The 22,233-nt window shown below is 40.2% G+C and overlaps 1 protein-coding gene across 4 annotated transcripts in view; it reads right to left on the bottom strand.

Annotated features, from left to right (window-relative positions):
* LY75 (lymphocyte antigen 75) overlaps positions 1-13,596 on the bottom strand; it is a 44,174-nt gene extending 30,578 nt beyond the window's left edge. For 2 of the 4 annotated variants that reach the window (XM_086898580.1, XM_023930451.2), the window contains exons 1-12: positions 12,953-13,389; positions 10,863-11,237; positions 9,848-10,021; positions 9,432-9,596; positions 8,746-8,856; positions 6,947-7,087; positions 5,172-5,360; positions 4,349-4,506; positions 3,402-3,512; positions 2,090-2,178; positions 1,569-1,741; positions 1,195-1,391 (exon numbers count right to left, since the gene is read on the bottom strand). In XM_086898580.1, the coding sequence (XP_086754706.1) occupies positions 1,195-1,391; positions 1,569-1,741; positions 2,090-2,178; positions 3,402-3,512; positions 4,349-4,506; positions 5,172-5,360; positions 6,947-7,087; positions 8,746-8,856; positions 9,432-9,596; positions 9,848-10,021; positions 10,863-11,040 (1,686 nt within the window). In that variant the 5' untranslated portion in view covers positions 11,041-11,237; positions 12,953-13,389. Of the gene's footprint in view, positions 1-1,194; positions 1,392-1,568; positions 1,742-2,089; positions 2,179-3,401; positions 3,513-4,348; positions 4,507-5,171; positions 5,361-6,946; positions 7,088-8,745; positions 8,857-9,431; positions 9,597-9,847; positions 10,022-10,862; positions 11,238-12,952; positions 13,390-13,417 lie in introns of those variants that run through there. The other 2 variants (XM_086898579.1, XM_086898578.1) reach the window with 2 other exon arrangements.
* Positions 13,597-22,233: the final 8,637 nt, after the last annotated feature.

The following is a 22,233-nucleotide window of genomic DNA, read 5'->3' as shown; positions in this document are numbered from 1 at the left end:
GACTCTGAAGTTTAGCTGACAAAATTTGTTTCAAACACACATATTCCACATGACAGACTTTCTCGGTTTTTCTTTACCAGGAAGATTTTAGAAACTACCAGCCAGCTCATTCCCTAACTGCAAGTTAAGTTTTAAGGGATGTTGTTCTTTCAAATTTATGGTGAACTACAAAGCCTAATGTTCACAGAAACTGTGACAACTGTGTCATTTAAGTGCTGCGTGTGAAGAAAGTTCTTTGGCACACCCTTGGCTACCTGTATGCATCTGAAGAGCAAGTCTGGCTCATACACCTCAGCTAACATGTCCACTTAATCCCCTTGGTTTCAGTCCAAGACAATTCCCATCAGCTGGATGTCTCTGCACAGACATGCTGCATTTGGTCAACAGCAGTTGAGGAGAATCCAGGCCAGGGCCATCTGTGAAGTCCATCAGCTACAGGACAGCTATGCTGCACAGCAGCACAGACCTATCCCTTCAGGATGCTTGCCCACACCCTTGTTATTCAAGCTGGGTTTCCCCACTTTGTTCCATGAGCTGTTTACAAGAAAGAGTTCATTGCAGACACTGAGTCCAAAAATAATGAATAAATAATCCAATTAAGAGGCTCAGTTTTAAATTGAATTAATTTTTAATAGGAGGGGAAAAACCTGCATTTCTAAGTACAAATTTGTTTAAGCCATTCCAGCTACACAGCACAGCTGCTTGCTTCCACTATTTACTTTGAAACAGTAAAATACAACTGAGGCTGAATGTTTTTATGTATCCACAATCAAACCAGAGGAAATCCTACCTCTCCTATTTATACTCTTAGAGTACTGAAAGGAAAAGGGCAAGGGAAGGTGATACAAAGGGCTTTCCTTCCCTATCCAGGTGTCTGCATGCCCAAGGGCAGCAGGGAAGACACAGGCACAGCACCCTGACAACATCAGACTCCTGAGACAGCAGCACAGGGCTAGTGCTGCTGCCCCTCTCAGGAGCCCACAGAAACAGGCACAATGTACCTTCCAGAAATGGCAGAGGATGATGCAGGACAGTATCTGCAGACAGTTAACCTGAATCAACACCAATTCCCTCTCCTGCTGAAGAGCACCTTTAAGATGCCCTCCAGAGCATCTATGCCCACAAACTGGCTGATCATTCACTTCCTCCAAGACAGTAATGAGCAATTAACATCAAACAGGAATAACATTTTACCTTGTAGCAGGCAAGGCCGGATCCATTGTGCCACCCAGGGGGACAGGGATCTGTTGGCTTTGGGAGCACTTCTGGCTCCTTGGGCTTCCCAATATATTTTTTGCAGACAGAAAATGCTTTAGTGGTTTTACAGTCCTTAGTTTCCCACTTTCCAAGAGAATTTCCACTGGACATGGCCACACATCCTCCTGAAAACTCTGAAATTAAAGCCACCAAAACCACATTTAAAACCTTTGGCTGGTTTTCAAAAAAACCCTGACATAATTGGGAATTACTACTTTATCACATGCTTGGAGATCTGTAACATGGTACTCCAGTGCTTGCTCAATGTAAAAGCACAGCATATTTATGAGTTTTTTAGTTTTCAAGTTTACCTGGTTGCATGGAATTCCAGTTAGTGTATGTCACAGCTTCAGGTGCCTCCCCATTCACTGTACCCCAGGAATATATTCCTGACTGGCTAATATCCTGCAAACCGGTCCAGAAGTACTTTTCTTCAACTTTGGTGTGTTTTCTAATTAGACTGTTAATAAATTCTTGTTCAAATCTGAAAATCCACAGATTAATCAAAGTCAATATTTGAAAGACACCAAACTATGAGAAAATTTAAAAACCAGGAATATTACATGAGTCAGTTCAAGCAGTCATCCAGGCAGTCCCATATTCAGCCTGGGGTCAGCAGGCTGGGAATTCTCATACTTCCAAGAAGGTTTCACATTGTAGTTTTACCATTGTCACACTGTGGAAAACACGGCTTTCTAGTTCTTGCCAAAAGCAATTCTCTCTCTACTTTTTGGTTATAAACCCTTAGTTATGATACAGCAGTTTTAATCTCTGATTTTAGCTCTAGGATTGTGATGTTAAAACCTGCTCATAAATTACAAATGTGCTTTACCTGTTCATCACTGTGAGATTGCACTGGGCTCCAAATGAAACTTCCATTTTATCAATCCTGTAGCAGTAGTTTCCATGTTTCTCCCATCCCTGGTTAGCGAAACAAAAAACACATTTATCCAAACCTAATTTAGGCATTACCTACAGGGGAAAATAAATCATTGCCAACAGTGGCTGGTGCCCACAAGCTGGCACAGCATATACAAGAAAGAAATGCACTGTGTCACACACAAGGTCCACTATCATCAACTCTCACAATCACAGTTGTAAAAAATAATGCAGCAACGGGAATAAAATACACCACTGTTTTAGCTTGCCTGGACAGAGTCTTCTGACCACTATGTGCATTTACAGAGAGAAACACAAGGGCAACAGCCCAGTCCAATCCAAAACAATAGTAGTTTTCATGCTGTTCCACCAAGGCCAGGATTCAAACACAAGAATACTAGGAAGGCATACACCAGTGTTCCTTTACTTCTGAGAAAAATACTTGATACTGCAAATGTGTGAACTTACAAAATTTCTCTATCATTCCAACATTTCTCCCCATATTTACACTGAAGTTTCAAGAAACAGTAATGTGTTAACTCTTTTCTAGCCTAGCAATGCCACTGGTGTCTGAACAGCACAGAAAGCTGTAACCCTACAGGCTGTAAGTCTCTGAAAAGACAGAGTTAAAAGCTCACATAGAAAAAAAGATAAGGAGTAAGTATCTTTCCTGTTGCAAGCAATATGCCACACAGAACTGAACCAAATAACTCTGAAGTAGCTAGCAATACCATCACAGGCTAGCTCAAAAGACAAATACTTTATTTAAGCTGTAAGATGTCACACTGTAATAAAAACCAAGCAAAAAACCAAAAAGCCCCCACCCTTATTCAAGTCATAGAACAAAAATGAGAGCAAACAAAGTGTAACAAGCCTAATCCCAGTTAACAATCTCTGCCTATCTTTATGTTGCAAAGAACTTATCCCAAATTTTAAAACATAATTTGAGCAAAAACAACAAAACAAATGGTGCTATTAATAACGTTTCTAATAAAATTAACTTCTTTTAAATAAATAAATTTAAAAACCATAACCTTTCCTGGGTCCAAGCTCGTAATACTTTCATCAATAGACTGATAATACATCCCAAGCCTGCTTAGGAGAATGTGAAATTTGGTTTATGATATATAAATGCCCTTTTTCAGACAACATGTTTCACACACTTTACTGAACAGACAAGAAAGAAATGGAAGTAGAAGAAATAAGTGATTTCAAGGAGGTTTCTGAGCAAAATGACAATGTAAGAAACAGAGGCTTCCTATTACCTCTTCCAACGAACAACTTTCATCTGATTTTGTTTCATTCAAAATCTCTCCTTTTTTCTTGCAAACGTATTTCAACTTTTCTTCACAGGATTTGACCCTCCACTGTCCCAGCTGTGAGAATGAAAGGAAAAAAAAGTATCTGAAATTCTAACAATCTTTCCATTTCTATGTTTACAGGGGCTGTTTCCATTGGTGTGAAAGCCAAAATGCCTCTGGTATAGCTATTGGGTGGGATGCCCTGGATTATATGCACAGGAACACGTTTGGAAGGGAGAGAGAAAGCTGACACACATGGAGATGGGAGGATTCTGGATCACATCCAAAAAGGAAAGAAAAGGCCAGGGTGGTGCCAACTCTCTTAGATCAGGAAGGGAATGGGTGCAGGAGGTGTGCTCAGCTTAACGTGGAAGTAGCTCAGAGACAGCTCAGAGGAGCTGAACACAAGCTCCAGCGCCAGGCTGATGACACAGCAGGCAAATGCGTGCTCCACTTTTCTCATCAATCTGCAGGATGGGATACAGCCTGCTTCCCACTCTTAGTGGCTTCCTTTCTTCACCAACACCCTTTTTAGAACATTCCATCCTCAGACTGGTTGACCCAAACTGCTCTGGAAAATGACTGAACCCAGATTTCCCTTCCTTCCTACCTTTCTGCCAGAGACATGCAAGAATACAGTAACTCAAAATACAGAGTGACAAGGCCAACTGTCTGGCCAACAATGTGGTAGTTTCAGAGCTGAGAGTCATTTCTTCCATTCGTTGCAGTACACAGCTGTAAAGTTCTAGCTAAATAATTTTCCAAAATTTGCTTGTAGAAAAATAAATTTTAAAGATTATTCCAGAAATAAGAAGAGCTATCTGCTTTATTCTCCTCCTTGACTTTCAATGTTGCCTATACTATGATGAAAAAATACAAACCAACAAGCAAACTCAACACTGTATTCCTACCTTGCCTGAATATGACACGCAGTTAGGAGTGCTGTTAAAGGGAACTTTTGGTTCATTCTGATCCCAGTAGGTGAAAACCACAGGCGAGCGATCTGACCATTTGAACAAGGTTGGCACATCGTCATTCTTGAGACCCATCCACATTTCCTCTTCAGCATCTGTAATTTAAAATTAGGACAAGACTGTTGTTTCAATATAATATTCAAACTAATAGGAAAGCAATGTGTTATCAGCTAAATTCAATTTTTTATCATACTGCACAGCAGTGAAAAATACTGTGCAGCAGTATAGTGTTTTTATTTATCTTACAGTGAGAAAAGGTATTTGACACAACCATAATGTATGTTTGTTATCTTGTTTCTTAACTTATATTCATGACAATGAATACGTTTCACAGAGAAGGAACAAACAGGGGGAAAAACCAACCACAAACAAGCAGAAATATCGAACACACAAGCAAAAAAACCCTCAACCAAATTTAGAGTGTAGGCAAAGACACAGCATCAAACACTACCAGTCAAAATATTGACCCAACTATCTATTATTCTCTTTGAACCAGCAAATTAAACATAAAGTATTAAAAAGTAGAAGTAGGTTAGCCCAGTAAATAAATAAGTTAATAGACTGAACCAGAACAAGTCCTAACACAGAAGGCCTGGATCTGCATAGCAACATTCAACACTAGCTTGAGTACAATTTCAGCATTAACACCCACACTTAAAAGCTGGAGGTTATAACAACCCTATGCTAGAACATGGAAAGCAGTTTGTAATTTATGGTGTGCAGCATTTGGTGCTTGACTTTTACAACTACCCCAACTCACCATTATGAAGCTTTGTAACAACCAGTTCAACATCTGCTAATGAGTGAACACTGATGAGGTTACTCTTATTTGCTTTGCACAACTCATCTGCTGTACTCCAAGGTGCCTGCTTGTTTACGGGCATGTAGCAAAAGCCATCGTGGGGGAGCCAGCCTGGATCACAGCGAGTATCCAAGTGCCTCCAAAACTCTAGTAATGAAGAGAAATAGAATTAGAGGCTTTGGTTGCACATTGCCTAGTGCAAGGTGTTGGCTTTAAAGTCAGCAGCACCTTGAAAATAGCCAGAAGGCAGCAATCAGAATGTGTTCACATCTCTTCAGGGCTCATGTAAGAAAGGGTCACAGCTTAATCAAGCAAATAGACTGCAATGCAGAATTAGGAGAACTTATAATATTTTGGGGCCATGAAGCAGGTACAAGGAGAAAGAAGTTAGTGTGAGTGAAAGTAAAAAGCAGGACTGCATTACATTAAGCTTGTCCTAGTGTAAGTGAAAGGCTCAAAAGAAATTGTAAGCAAGATTTTAAAAGCAGCTGAAGACATCTAGTTGATTCATTGCAGGAAAGAAGCATACAACTCAAAAAATGCTTAATTTTAAAGACTTTTTTCCTCTCAAGATATTCAAGAATTCTAACTAGTTTAAATGGGTGCTGAAAAGGTATATACTAATAGCCCTTCTGGTTCAAAACATACTATAAAACACTCCAACCACAGGAATTTTGTTTTTTAATGAATAAAGCACTATATAAACACTGGTAATAACTCTACATACCCCACTGAGAAGCCAGAGAACAGACAAGAATTGTTAACTGATAACTAGCTTTTAGAGCATCACTGCAAAATTTGAACCACTTCAGTTAAATTTAAACTGATTACCATTTCTTCTTCAAATGCACACACCTCCCCAGGGGGAGCTGGAGAGAACATGCCTTAGCCAGACACACTCCACATCCCTTATCCTGTAGTTCTCCCTGTCATTCAAGGACAATTATCTTTAAGTAAAAGTTTTTGCAGAAGAGCCCTACAAACTGGAGCTCTGGGAACTCGGTAAGGTCAAAGCACACATAGAAGAAGAGGTCATGGACATGGGAAGGGTTGGACATTCAGGTGTAGATAAATGGCCAAGAGCTTGGAAGCAGTTATAAGTCACAGTTGGACACTGTAAACATTGAAGGCCTCTGTGTGTGTGTGTGTGTGTGTGTGTAGGTTGGGATAAGGGAGTTATTCACTTATAAGAGCTGTTATGGGTCCAGTAAAGATTACACACTGAGCAAACTACCAACTCCTCCATTCTGATTTGCAGTGCTTGGCCTGGTTTCAGAGGACAGTAAGGTTATTTGACTACTTCTATTTTAATTCAACAGAGTTTGATCCAAGATCCAGGTAAACCTCATTTTATGTCAATACACACCAAGAGCAAGAGAAACAGGCTTAAAGCAAAGGTGGAAAGGTTTGAGATGCAACTGCCAGTTCCAGACTTCCAGTAATACATGAAAGAAGGCACAAGCCATGGAGGAAAATGTGATGAAAAGGGCAAGACCACTGCAAAATGCTTTATGTGTGAATGAGAAAGCTGCAAATAATGAAAACTGTTTGTGATGCATCATCTTGACACTGAAGAAACAGAGTTTGCTTCTGCTCTGCTAAAAAACCCAAAGCTGTTGTGAAAATGTTTTGGCAGAGATGCCTGAAAAGGCTTGGGAGGGAAAAGAAAGACTCCATAAGTCAACATTATACTTGTATTAACATACAGAACTTAAAAATGCAAACTGTCCTACCTGGAATGCTTGAAACTTCATTGAGTGACTTCTTGCAAGCATATGGAAGCTGAGTCCCACAGTGGTAACTCTGCCACTGACCTGAAGCAGCATTCATCACCACACAACTTGTCCCATCCAGTGGGGATAAACTCTCCATATCTATAGACAGGAACAAATAAAAATACAACAGCACAAGTTATCAAACAGTAAGGCAGTGACAGCTTCCTTTTACTACTGGTTTTCAATACAAAAATAGCACTCTTTGGATAGTACAGCACCTTGTATTTGAAGAACATAATTTGTATCAGCTGAGGGCAGCTGTCCTAGCACAGGTCCCACAGAATGTTTTTTCTAAGAGACAAAGTTTCAGAATCAAGGAATCTTGACTTCTTTTCCAATGTTTAATCATAGAACCAGGAGGAATGTTCTATTTACAATACAAGAAACCCTTGGCTGAGCACTTTCCCAGACTAGAAATATCTCAGGGGAGAGCCATTTTTGCAGCCCTCAGTTTCCTTTGGCAGTCCCATTCCACCCTTTCTCCAAAGACAGTACTGCACTTTCTCTCAAGGCTAACCATAACCTTTACCGTAACAGAAACCTTTGACAAGGCCCCAGATTTAAAACAGCATAGAGAATAGCTCTTTTTTGCAGTCTTCAGCTTCCCTTGGAGCACCTTTCTAATGGAACTTTTTGACTCTGCTTTTCTTTGAGCCTCAATGCAAACCCGCATTGTGCCCTACACAGAGCACCTCATACCCTGCACTGGGTTCGTTCAGGCTCACAGTAAAAAGGCTCAGGCTAAATCTCAGTTCTCCATGAAAGAGAACAGTGGGACAGGAACAGGGTCTTTTCAGAGGGGTTAAGTGAAAGGAAAAGTAATGGACTCAACTTGCACATATCAAAATTCCTGTAAGGTACCAGTAGGTAATTTCACAAGATGGGTAGACATGAATATGTCTGCCATGACTGCAGACTAAATTATGCCACTGTATCTCAGGATAGTCTGGGCTCTAGCTCTGCATTACAGTCCTACAGAGTGGTCACAGCTCCAGAAGAAGGTGCAGTCAATAGTACAAGCAGCAAAGTTCCTAACGTTTCCAAAAGACAGAGCACATTTGGAAAATCCCACAGAAATTTCTTAGCAAAGCTGTCAAAAAAGTAACAGAAACCACTTCTCAACTTTTCACAGAATTCCAGTTGCAGGACTATGCTAGAAACTAAAGGAAAAAGGAGAAGTCCACTTAAAAAAACTCAAATTCAGCTTGAATGACAGAACAACATTAGTTTCAGTAATCCTGATGACTATTGCTCTGGAATTCTCATATACATATAGATTCACGAAATATTTGTGACATTACAAATTCATCCTGAAAATTCCAAATAGTGCCACTAATCTTACTATCATCTTAGGAGTAATTAAGATAGGTTTTTCAAAGGTTTATACTTCTTTCATCTTCACCTTGAAACAAATTTAGGCAACCTTTAAGTTTAAAAACACAAGTTAAACTTCTAAGTAACATCAGTCCTTGTGCGAACACAAACAATCAGAATATTTGAGGAAAATCAGCGCCATTATGCCAGTGGAAGGAGAATTTAGCAGCTAGGAAAGCTGTGGATACTTTACTAAAATGGACTTCAAAAATACTATTTATGTTTTACCTTTTTAGAGATCTAATCAACGGTAAATATAAAATGAGAACAGAAAGATTCGCTGGTTGGAGGTAAAGATGCTTCTGAAAAAGGAATGAGATGGAAAAAAACCTAATACTAATTACTGTTGAGAATATTATCAACACCACCAGAAATATCAGTACCTGGATGCCAGTTGAGAAAATTCAAAGGTTTGTGATCTGACCACTGCCAACCACCAGAAACATCCAGTTGATTTAAGCCAATCCAGAAAATCTCTGCAATGTCATCCTTGCCTAGAGACATTTTTTAAAAAAGAAAACAATAAGTATAAACTGTTAATCCTTTATTGATCTCCTTTAAATTAAAAATACATTCTGAAATGGCATGTATTCCAGAACAGAAAGATTACTACTATAATTAAACATGCAAACTTTCTTGAACTGAGGGGGAATTAATCCACGCAAACCTTCCCTCCCAATGTCTTCAGATTTTTCTCCTTTGCTTTTACAGTCCCAAAGGCATTTGGATAATTTCTCCAGGTCAAGACTGAACATCAGGGAGGACAATTTCATAACAAGAAAGTAACATGCTGCTAAAACACCAACTGCCACCCTGATCTGTATTTTAGATTTTGGGGACATTCCTCATGTACAATATGGACAACATCTAACTGCTATAAAGAAATGATACAGATAAATTTAAATAACTCCCTAAAATGAGACTAGCACCTTAGTTTTGCTACACAAATGAAAGCTAATATACTTAAAGTACAATCAACTTTTGACCCAGAGATTTAGGACAGAAACTAAAGTGCTGCCTCCACTTTATAAAGATTTCCCAATATTCATATGTGAATAATTACACCTACCTTGTATGTAACTTAACTCAGATGCATTTTGGATGCTAAGTAAATCTCCTCCTTGCCTTTGACATGAAATATAAGCTTCCTTCCAAGAAAGAGCAGACTGTGTATTAAACTGGTAGCAGTTTTCAGACCCTGGATCATGTTCCCAGCTATCATGACAACCATCCTCTGTTTAAAGGAAGAAGAAGATACTTGTAACTACAACTATACAGAAACATTATGAAAGTTTCAAAAGAAAAGGTTTTGAATATAAAACTGAGATCTATTGATTTTTATATTGGTAATCACAAATACTTGCAGTGTAAACCAACACTGCAATAAAAAGCTTTTACACAGCTTAACAGCCACATGAAGGTGGAGCTGTACATCAGAGAAGTGACAGAATACTTTTAGGATGTCTATTTAGAAACCCAACATGCCTGGCTGTAAGCAGACTCCCCATTTTCCATCGCGAGAATAATCTTCAGAAGTGGCGCACCATTTCCCACCCGTGTGCATTTCATCCTGAATGCAGTCATGATGCCACACCTTGTTATACAGAAAGGGGAACTCACAGGGTTTACCATAAGAGTTGCCATCTTTGGTATAAACTTCTGCAGAAAAAAGAAAAAAAAAAAGAAGTAAAATAAAGAAGTAAATACATCTGCCTTGCTTTGACATGGAAAGTATAGCAAATCAGCGTTACTGCTTGTACAGACATAGTTAAACTAAATGCATGCAAATCACACTTGTGGTCTTATACCATATCTTATTACAGATAATATACAGCAATGCCAGAACTGGAAAAAAAAATACATTGAGAAATATTTTTCTGTACTTTTTCTTCTGAGAAACAGCAGAAGCTGCTTTCATTGTCCTATCAAAGTCCAGGTGCCTTGCAGAGTCCTATAGAAGGAGGACTCTTAACAATCAACACATACAGAAGTGGGAAAAGGTAAATATGCATTTTCATCACTTCTTCCAGCAAGCATGAGGTTTCAGACAAGACTGGCTCCCGTGGCAAGAGCACAGACTACCATACCAAAGTTCACAGTCCAGCAGGCTGTGAGCTGGCAGCATGCTCTGAATTTGACTGTATAGCCTACCAGAAAAGGAAACATCCTCAAACCCTGCTAACAGGAAAATTCCCATCATGGTGAGGAGGAGTGTCAGTTCTGATAGAAGGTTGTTGTTATTTAATAATTAAATAGGTTTGCACTGAAATATGGGGCAGGGAGGATTTAAACCTGCTAAGAAAGCCACTCAATAACACAACTTCTGCAGTTGTGCTGGTATTTTTTACTAAAAACCTTTAAAGTTTCTCTCTACAATCCAAGATTCTATTTCTTTATTGATCAATCTTTTCATGTAACTAATTTTAAGAACTTATTCACACAGACATACTCAAAAAGGCCTTAACAAATAAAAAAAAAAATCTCCAAAGTACAAACTTACCATGGTAGGGATACCGACATATGTCACTGGAGGAATTGTTGCTTTTCCACTGGTCTGTTGCATTTATGTTTGCAGTCACATAGTTATTCTTGATAGTCACTTTATACTGAGATGCACCAATGATGGAAGCATCAGCACATCGCCACCACAGCATCAATTCTGAGTTACAATCAACCATTTTCAGGCGAGACACTGATTTGGTGAATATATCCAGTCCCAGGCACTGCTTGGACCCCAAGTGAAAGAGGCGATTCTGGGATACCCATTTCCACAGAGCTTCACTTGTGTCCCTGCAGTCATCTATGACTATCAGTGAGTTTTTAACTTGTATACATTTGTTCTGTTTGTCATGGCGAATGGTAAAAACATCATTGCCTGCATAAGAACAAACATATGGCTATGATTCAGTATCATTTTCACAGGAAGGTCATTTTTAAAAGGGTAATCCCATTCTGAGAAATGCTTTCAGAAAAGTGTCACAACTGCTGTTCACATGTTAAACCACCTCTTTTGTAGAAGCCACATTCAGTGCATTTTCCTGCTCTTTATTGAGTCTTAACTTCTGGGAAAAAAGAGATCTTCCCAAGTCTTTATAAAATGAGGACAGACAAAGTGAGATTTCTAAGTCCAATTCTAGCAAGAATTCTAAGAATTCTTACTCATATTTAACATATACTGATTGCATCAGCCCCTAATTAATTTGCAGACTTACTGGGTAAAGAATCTTGTCTTCATGCCTATCTGCAAACACAGTAACACACACAACACACACCATAAAACATAATTAATAATAATCTTCACTAACTAAGCACTTTCTTTTAAACTCTGTATCATATGTGATACACAGCAGGAGAGGTTTACATTTCAACCAGTCTGTGGGTGCAACTGCAGTGCTGCTAAGTTAACTGGCACTCCTTTGAGGAGAGAGTTTTAGAATGAGTGTCCTACCAAAGACAGCACACAACAGATTAGGAGTATAATTTTTAAAATTATATAGGGACCCCACTTTCATTTTCAGTTGTGATAAGTTTCATTTTCAGTTCTGGCACAGTTTGTGATTAAAGAGAAAAATTAAAGTTGATAAAGCATAGTATATAATTTAAAAAGTACATGGATCACCCTACTAATCTAACACCTCTGTCAGTGTAAGAACACTTCTGACAAGCTGCTGTAGGTTTAAGCGAACCATGAAAAAATGCCCTAAAACTATTTCCATGCCCCAATAAAGATGGCTCCACAGCACAGAACTTTCGCTAATCGGGCTGAAATGGACCTTGGCTGTCCCAGACCCACAAGGCTATTATTCTGCTGCTTAAATAAGGAATCTGCTGAGTAGTATTTTGTATTTAATAGTAATGCACTGTTGATCACATTCCTACTGCGTTTTTCTGTTATGACTTACTAATAGGTTTGGCTGAACAAGAAGGAAAATATTCAGTGATGTTATGCAGTGAATTTTACCGCTACTTCCCAGTGTACCCGTGAATTTTCCACTGAGTAAGTGCCAAACAGTACTTAAATAGTACTTAGCTATCACACTGTAAAGAAGAATCTGTAAGTCACCCACCTACTACGGTGAATTTTTTTAAGTATCACCCTTCAACCAATTGTCCCTTTCATTCTGTAAACTAAGACATTTCAACAACCAAACCTGCTTTTGTGGTATCCTTTAACCCTGTGCTTTTTCAGCGCTATATTGCTTTTGCTTTTTATTACTCTTTACTTTTTTCCTATTTTTTTATTTCTTGTAACAAGTTTTTAGCCTCTTCTCACGGTTTCTTTCACTTCTGCCTCCACAACCATCACGCCGATACCAAGTGGAAAATCACTTTTTAAAATTTCCCTGGCAAAACTTCCGAAATCTCACCAAATCTCTCTGTGCAGCAATTTATTAGTAACAGTTCCAGTTCAGCGCTCTGGCCGTGAAGTTTAGTGACATCTTCAGCCACCAACCTGAGCCTGTTATTATCACAGGCTATAAAAAATATGCGAGGTACAACTCAGCGAAGAGCTCATCTTGTTTCCCAGAAGCTCTGACTAGGCTAGCGGCTGTGGCTTACAAGAACTAGCTCAAGGTGAAACTTTCCCACCTGCTTCCTGTCGGGTTAGGCGAGCCTCCTTCTGTGTCTGCCCGCGCAGTACAGGCAGTACAGGATATAGGCAGGGACAGCAGCAGCGGCCTCGGGTGATTCGTGCCCCCGAGCTGTCAGGCCAAAGGCCGCGGCCCGGCCCGGGCACCGCGGGCACCCCCTGCGAACGTGGCAGCCGCGGCCGGCGGGGCAGCGCCGGCTTTCGCGACGCCCCAGGCCAAGCGCACGCTCCGGGAGGGAGGTCCGGGGGCTTTTTCCTGCCTTCTTCGCTTCTCCTTCTAAGTTTCCCAGGTTGTTTCCACGCGGTTGGACTTTACCACCCAGCGCAGCGCCCGAAGGAGCCGCCGGGGCGGAAGGCCCGTCACACCTCCCCCTGACCCGCCCGGGCGCCCGTCGGGCGCGCTCCGGGACCCGGCGCACCCGCGCCCCGCCTGCCCCTCGGCCCGCGGCGGGCGGCCGGCTTACCTGCGGGGTCCCGGCGGGCCGCGCAGCACAGCAGGAGCCAGGCGAGGCCGCAGGCGCGCAGGCAGCGCCCGGCGCCCACCATCGTCCCCCGCGGCGCGCAGGCTGCGCGGAGCGGGCGCTGCCGGGCTCGCCGTGCCCAGCGCCGCGCCCGCCGCTCCGCCCCATTGGGCGCCCCGCGCGCGTCACTTGTTGCCAGGAGGAAAGCGGCCCCCGAGGTTGGGACGAGGCGGGGCCGCGGGCGGGAGCGGGGCTGCGGACGGGGGAAGTGAAGTGGCGAGCGAAAACGTGAGAGGGAAGATGAAGGGAAAAGGCGGGGAGGAAGAGAAAAAAGAGGGAAAAATAAACGGGATAAAAATAGAGGAATTAAAAAAAAAAAAAAAAAAGAAAGAAAAAAAAAGTGGAAACCCCGAAGAAAAACCGGAAAAGCAGATCGAGTTGTCTCGTGGTCATTAAAGTTAAAACTAAAACAAACAAACAAGAAAACTTAGAAGCTCAGCTGGGGAAAAAGGGGAACGCGTAACTGCCAGAAGCGAAGAAAAGGCAAACGGTGAATTACAATAACCTAAAATTAACAAACACGCTGAGGTAAAATATTTAAAACGCTACAAAGAATACACATCACGCTGCGATCCTCCATCCCCCTGGCCGCGGGGCCACGTGCCATCCCCGAGGCCGGAGCCGCGAAAATTGCAATTGTCTGAGGCGTCCCTGCCGGATGGGGGAGGAGGGGATGGCACTGCGCACTTGAAGTAACTGTTGCTGACAAAATTTTGCGGGTGGCTACAGGAAGTTACAGAAACCAAAAGTAAAAACACGTACGTGGCGAGAAACAACTGGCCTGAAGGAAGAAAAGAGAAAGAAGAGAAAACTGGTAGAAGCTATGTGAAATGAAATCAAGTTATATATATATATAACTACATATAGCTACATGCTGTCTGATTCAATGTTTACCTGGACAGGCTGTATTGCTCAGGCTCCAGCTATTTAAAAAAAAAAAAGATTTGCAAAGTCACAAGAAAAAAGCTTTTTTTTTTTTTTTTCCCTAGGAAAATCTATTTCGATTAGACTTGGCAGAACCATTGTTCAGGGAAAGAAACACTAAATTTACGTAAAAGTGGGAAATGCAATGTGCTGTCTGTTTCATGCGCTTCCATTGTGCCCATCATGTAGGAATGTGTACACCCGGGGACGCAGGATTTGAGGGTATGCCAGGCTGGGAATTGAGTGGAAATGCAGTGAACAAAAACAGACACCTGCAAGTTAACAAATGTTCTCTGCTGCTGGAAACAGCAGAGCAACACAGGGCTGCCAAGGCAGGAGCTATTTGAAAAATCAGAAATCAGGTTCAGGAAGAGAGGAGTCTGTAGATGTAGCAAAATCAAATCTTTGTTACCAGAAATAATTCATTTTTCAGGAAGAGCAAAGCTTTAAAGTCTCCACACAGAGAATGTGAACCAGAAATTCCCCACTGGTGAGCCTGATATAAAAGCAAGCCATTGAAACTAAAATTAAATATGTGGTGGCATGGTGTGTCTCTTTTAAAATAAAACAAGAAGCAGGTGTGAACCCTGCATTCCCATCAATCTTTCCAAATGTGTGTTATTATTAATGTACTGACTGTCCCAGTTTGGGGATGGTTTAGTAGAAGAGTTTTACTTTGAAATTAATAGCGTGCAGCGCATATTTACTGCACACATACCAACAATTCTGAAATTACCAGCATCCTACTTACCACACATATATCAGCAAATATGTGTATTAATAGAGGGGAGGTTCTCTAAGGTATCTCAACATATGTAATACATGCTTTCAGATACATGCTTCTCATTTCAGCTCCGTTTTTGTTTCTTGGTTTATAAAATAGTGTCTTTGACAGTTCATGCAGACACAAACCCTGATCCTGGCTCAAAAATTAAAGAATGCCCAAGAATAGGAAAAATTGCAGTTTGCATTGGTGCCTTTTAGTTTCAGTTTGGGTTAATGTACATGTCCTACACTTAAATTCTGTTATACATTATTGTAGGAGGAGATAGAAAATGTACATCCCTGGTGAGCCCACCAACCAACCAAAATTTTTGAAAGAACATGCAGGAAAAAATGAGATTTGGTGTATGTCATGTGATAACCTATGGAACTCTAATACAGTTTTCTCTTATTGAAAAAGTGGGTTTGTGTTAAAGCTTATCAAAGTTGTAACAATGTCAAAGCCTACTTTATACAGGATTTATCCTTTATTAATGAGGCTTCTGCATTTAATATGAGCTGCACAGCAGCCATCACTCAGCATAACCAGTGAGCAGTTTCTGTATTGCAAGTCACAAGCATTGTATGTCCCTGTGAATGCCTACAGCTCACTTCAAAGCAGAGCTAATGGCTGAACAAATTTCAACCATGCCTGCAGAGATAACCAAACACAGTTTCAGATACAGGAGGGCCCAGCCACAGAGCTCACAGTAATGCATAGCAGCCTTTTGCTTCCAAGAGGACTACTTTGCCTTTCCTAACAAAAACCCTTTCAAAGTGCCAACATCATGACTATGAGCCTTGTATTTCTAGCAGGAGTCTTTGTTGCTTATCAGAAGATAATTTTTTTTGCCCTTACACCCATATATTTTTAACAAAAGCAATGCCTGTAGAAAGTGTCAACACCTGTCTATCCATAAATCTCCACCCCATCTCTGTTCTGTTCACCACATGAAATAGATACTTTGCATGAGCAACCTTTCTCCTTTTGCATTCAACACGTTGTAATCCTGTTTTTCTGGCTAAGTTGAGTGCATCCACATATGCCAGTGTGCACAAAGGGAATGATGGAAAAGGATTTGCTACCTACAGCATCTCATGAGAGTAGAAAGAGGATCTGGATATGGTAACTTCTGCTTTTCTCTGCTTCCTCCAGCAATGGAGGAAAACTGGGACATCTGAACAGAGATCACTAGTTATTTATTACATTTTTAACCTTGCAACTTGGGTGCTTACAATACCTAAGTTCTTATAGGAAAAAAAAATAAAAATCAACCAAACCAAACCCAGCAGCCACATGAAGACTTACAGGAGTTACAGGAGCAGTTATTTCCTGAGGGAGAGGACTCTCTCCAAGAAAATCATGGTACCCACAAATCAGCCAGGAAACAAAGATTTCAGTGCTACCTAGACCCTACTGCTAAGTTTAATATCAGAACATTGCTCTGGTTTGAGTAAAGTGCCTGCTAATCATCTAAAATATCAGATCGGGACACATATAGTTTAATGGAGAAGAAAGTTGGAAATTTGCATCTTTTACCATAAATGCAGCTAAAAGCCAAATGATTATTTTTTGACAGATTCACAAGATACAGTTTAGTCACACAGATACAAGTTTAGTTTGATGAGTTGATCCCATGCATGGCTATGAAAAAAGTCACTGAAATGCAAAGGGGAGGTGACAAGCATCCAGCAACTGATTTGGATAAAGAGAGATTATATCGAGAGAGGTCTTTAAGCAGTAACTTCAATTTAGCTTTGCATTAACTCCATCTGGATGGTCTTTTCTTCATGGACACTTACTTAATTTGCCGCCTTGTTTTTTTAAATGGATATTGAGGACTTAATTATTTTTAAACATCAAAGAATATTTTGCTTTTAGCAAAAAGGGAACACAAACAAAGATGGCTTTTCTCCGTTGTTGCTCTAGATTTCCTGTTTCCAGTTGCAGTGGCCTAACCTTTCAGCACATTATGAAACTTGTATTGCACAGTAAACTTAAGATGGAATCAAATGCTCTCTCAGATGAGTTTATATGTATTCTTTATATCTCTTCTGTATGAATCTTTGGCACAAGTTCCAAAGTTTTGAGGTTTTTATTGAGCTTGAAGGGTTTACATTACATAGGGAGCCTTACATTTGACTCTCTTTAAGTGTCACCATTCATAATAAATACCTAGATGTTATTATAGCATTTTAGAGACTGTTCTGTTTCTTCTGCTGCATGTGGTAGATAACTTTCAGAAATAATAAAAGGCATTACAGACCTTTTTGCTAATATCAACCCCCTTTTTTACTCAAATGTGACAATGGCAACTTCTGTAGTGCTGCCTCTGTCTCTGTCCTGATGCATTTTCAAATGCTCATATTCAGGCCCACTGAAATACTAGAAACATGTTGGGGAAATAAGACAAAGAATGGAGTGTGGACACATCCACACTGCATGTTTGTTGATAGCAAGGAATGTCTTTCTCTGGGTGTTGGCTTGGCTTTGTCTCCTGCTGTGATCTCTGTGTGCTTCTGGAACAATGACAAAATAATATAAGCAGTACTTTAACGCTGAGACAACTGCTTGAAATTGTAAATGGTAAATTATACTCTTCTGTAGCACTCTAAAAAAGGGTCTCTGACATCTGTACGGTGCATTTTCAACTGAATGTGCCTTGGTTTAGAAGGTCTACTGGCAGAGTTTATATGTTCAATCTCCAAAAAAGCTGTTCTCCCTTGTCACTCTGTCAGTATGGGATGATTACTCAAATTATGATTGTGGGAAGTGGCAAATAACATGATATTTTGTACCACATTACATTTGTTACAGAAAACATTATTTGAAGGAATGATTTAAAATAAAATCAGCTATAATTTGGAAAATTGTTTTTAAGCAAATAAAAATTAGTTCAGGTAGAAGAACTTTTAAATTCTTATGCAAAGCAGAACAATCTCCTAGAAGTGCTAGGGAAGAGCCTGTATTTTTGGGTCTCACATGTTCCGGAGGCAAAATTCATCCCTGACTAATAGCAATCCCTAAAATGACCCAAGGGCCTTGTGTTTGACCAGGAAAGAGCAACTTTCAATAAGTAGATGAGAGAATGGTTTAAAGGGCAAAATTACAGATTGGTCTGAGCTTGGGAGTACTTTTGAGATAAAAAGTGTCTGTACAGAAGCAGTGGACTCACTGAGGGCTAATCTGCTGTAGTTTAAAGGTTGTGATTGACTAAGATACAAACTGAGTAGCAGCAGGAATGGGGAACTCACAGTTTAATCTGCCATCAGCAAAGGTTTGGAAACTGTGCCTTTCTGAGTGCAGGAGAGGCCAGAGAGCAAAAATAAGAATACAAATAACAAAATAAGTAAACAAATAAAATACCTTTCAAATGGGAAATGAAGGAGGAAACAAACACTGGGACAACACATAACTCTGTACCAATGCTAAACATCCAATGAATAAGTGGAGGGAAATCAAATGTCTGGTCTTAGACAAAGGCAATGACATGCAATACACATGCAGGCCAGTTTAGTGCCAGAATATAAAATATACAGAAAAGGTAAAAGTCACCTCTGCTGTAATGGGATAATGAAATTTAGTAATGAGATCTTATAATCAGATCAAGTAAACAAAATAGGAACCCAGTAAGTGGCAGAGAATGCCAAGGCACCAAAATGTTATCTTTAAGCATATGTAGTCATGAGTCTGCCGCTTGCCTGCCTGACCAGAAGGACAGAGAGAGCATGCTGAGAATGATCAGATGGGCAAAGAGGGTGGGAAATATAACCAGCCCTGTACTTCAGATAACCTCCATGTTGTCTGGACACTGCAGCATTGTTATGTAACACAGACTACATTAGATTCCATCAATGCTGCTTCACAGAGCAGTAAATCAGTAAATGAGGTAACTTGATGGAAAAACTAAAGGCTAGCAAGCCTAACATCAGTAGCAGGCAAAGCAGCAGAAGAGTTAGTGCAGAGAAAGAGTTAATGTGCACCTGGATAAACGTGATCTATTTGGGCAGTGCCAATGCATCTTCTCTAAATGTAGTATTTACCATCTAGGCCTCTCAACAGGTTTTTGATTATGTCTGCAAGCATGCAGACAAGAGTGATCTGGTTGATATGGTCCACCAGTTATTTCTTTATGTGGATGAAAACTGCTGATTGAACAAATCAGCAGGTGTTCCTCACAAGAACTTGCTGTTTTGCATTTTTCCATTGATTTAAGTGGCCTTTGTTGTAAGGAAATTATTTGTACCTTAGACATTATTTCTGTGAAACTGAAATAGTTTGTGTTATTACCCATAGCTTACATGAATCTGGGACTTGAACAAGAACTACCTGTCTGTGACTCAACACTCAGACAACTTGAGATAAAGTTTGTGGGTGGACAGTGCATATAAATGAGTTTGTAGGACTTCTATCTGTGCTTGGCACCATGGGTGAATCAGGGAGAGACTATGAGGGTATTGCTATCAGGCTGTCATCACTGCTCAAGTACTGCTGGGGAGCTGGTTTCATGTGCTTGACACAGAAGGCACGAGGGAGAATGAGAAAGATGAAGATAGTACAGAGCAGCACAAATCCCTTATGACTCAGATCTGCAGTGCTCTGCATGCAGACTAACCAGTAATAAGCCTCTAGGCAAAACTCCAGAGTAGATTTTAAGCTATAAAGGCTTCAGGATTTGGTCACTTCAGAGACCACCTCTGTGTGTGGCGTATTTCTATTGCAGAGATCATCAGCTGTGTCCAAGCTGAACCTGTTCCTGGCTCTGAAAAAGCAAAGCCTGCTCTCTTTCTTTTCCTGAGGTTGTCAAGGAGTAAAGCTGCTCTTTATGATTCTGGTAGCTTCTGGAAAACACACTTTGCAATGCTGCATGAGTAACTCTAGTTATATTTTTAAATGTTAAAAAGAGAAAAAAGAAAAATATAGTAACACTATATATTCAGTAAAATACTTGAACAGTACTATTATCACTCTTCAATTTGTATATGTATATGTATATATATACACAAATATTATATATATATATTTGTATATATATATTATCACTCTTTGATTTGTATATTCTCAATATACCCAAATAAATCACAAAATTACAAAAAAAATTAACCAAAACAGCAAAAAACCAAACAAGGGGTTATAGTAATCCCATGTGTGTGTATTTTTAGTTGGTGATCTATTTAATTGATGCTTACCTAAATAGTCCTGTTACTTTAATGAGTGCAACTATATTTCTTGCTCTTTTTTGGAGGCAATAATATGCCCATAGTACTAAAGCATCTATTTTTATATATATTCTATTAAGCAATGGCACTTCATTCTATGAAGTCTATAAGTTTCTTAAGTTTTGTTTGTATTTCAAACTGAAACAGTTTGGCCATGCAGAATAAACTGTCTGGTTCTATCATAGGCAGTATTTAATTGCCTCAGCAGGAACCCGTGGCCCACAATTTAAGTCACATCAACATGCAAATCTTTGGAAACATCAGAAATCTCTTTATAAACAGTGAATCGGGAAGAAATACTCAGCTGCTGTTGAAATTAATTAAAGTACCTAAGTCAAAGAATCACAGGATCTGTAGAGATCATTTAGTGCACCCTCTTGCTTAGAGCAGAGTCAACTAGAGCAGACTGCCCTGGGTTGGTTCCACTTGCATTTTAAATATCTCCAAGGATAAAGACTCCCCAATATCTCTGGACAACTCTCTGACAGCCACAATAGTGAAAAAAACCACCTTTTTTGTTTTGTTTAAAAAATATCCTATGGATCACATTGTGTTTATTGCCTCTTGTTCCCTCACTGAATGCAATTGAGAAGAGTCACACTTCATCTTCTTTACTCTCCCTAGATATTTACTTTAGATATTTAGATACATTGATAAGATCTCCCTGAGGCTTCTCTCCTCCAGCTCTCAGCCACTCCTCATACCACAAGCACTCCAGTCCCAGAATAATCTTCATGGCTCTTTGCTGGATTCAGTCCAGTGAAACCATATTTTTTCCTACATTGGGAACTCCAGAACTAGATCGAGCACTCCAGATGTGTCTTAATGCCAACTAGGGGGAAATTATCACCTGCCTAAACCCACTGTCAGTGCTCCTAATGCAGCCCAGGATATTGTTGGCCAGCTGTGCCACAAGGACAAAGCACATTGCTGGCACATGTTCAAGCTGGTGTTCACCAGGGCTCCCAGATTCTTTCATGTAAAGCTACTTCCCAGCCAGTTGGTCCTTAGCCCCCAGTAATGTGTGTGGGGACATTACTCAACAGGTGCAGGATTTGGCATTTCCCTTTGTTAAATTCCATGAGATTCCTCTCAGCTGACCCATCCAGCTTGTCAAGGTCCCTCTGAACAGAAGCATAAGCATCTGGTGTATCAGCCACACCTCCCAGTCTTCAAGTGTCTGAAAACTTGCTGAAGGTGCACTTGTTCTATCATCCAGGATCATTATGAGGGTGTTCAACAGTATTGGCCACAGTATTGACCTCAAGAGTACACCATTAGTGACTGGCCTCCACTGGATTCTGCACCACTGATTAAAATCTCTTGAGCCTGGCATTTCAGTATGTTTTCAATCTACTTCTCTATCTACTTACCTAGTCAGCAGCTGGTTAATGAGGATACAGCCGGTGATGAAAGCCTTTCTGAAGTTAAGACAATTAACATCCTCTGCTCTCTCCTTGTCCACCAAACTAGCCATTTAATCACAGGAAGCTATCAGCTTGATCAGGCATAATTTTCCCCTTCATATATCCATACTGATGATTCCAAATCATCTCCATGTCCTTAATTTTTTGAAATAATTTCCAGCATGATTTCTTCCAGAACCTCTCTGGATATTGAGACAAGGATTACTGGCCTGTAGCTCTCCACATCCTCCCTCTTCTCCTTGAAGCAAGATATGGCATCTGCATTGAATTTCTAGTCCTCCTCTGATCACTGTGACCTTGTGACCAAACATACCTGAGACTGGCCTTGCAATGACATCTCACTAGATCCATGGTATTGTTTATAAAAATAATCTAATTGAAGGCAAAGTGATCTCTAGCACTATTTGTGTTTGCTCATACTTTGTT

The sequence above is a fragment of the Cyanistes caeruleus genome, chromosome 7 (genome assembly GCF_971803275.1).
Source record: "Cyanistes caeruleus chromosome 7, bCyaCae1.hap1.1, whole genome shotgun sequence".
Lineage (NCBI taxonomy): Eukaryota > Metazoa > Chordata > Aves > Passeriformes > Paridae > Cyanistes > Cyanistes caeruleus.
Note: the sequence above shows the minus strand (reverse complement) of the source record. Positions and strands in the feature narration are given on the sequence as shown.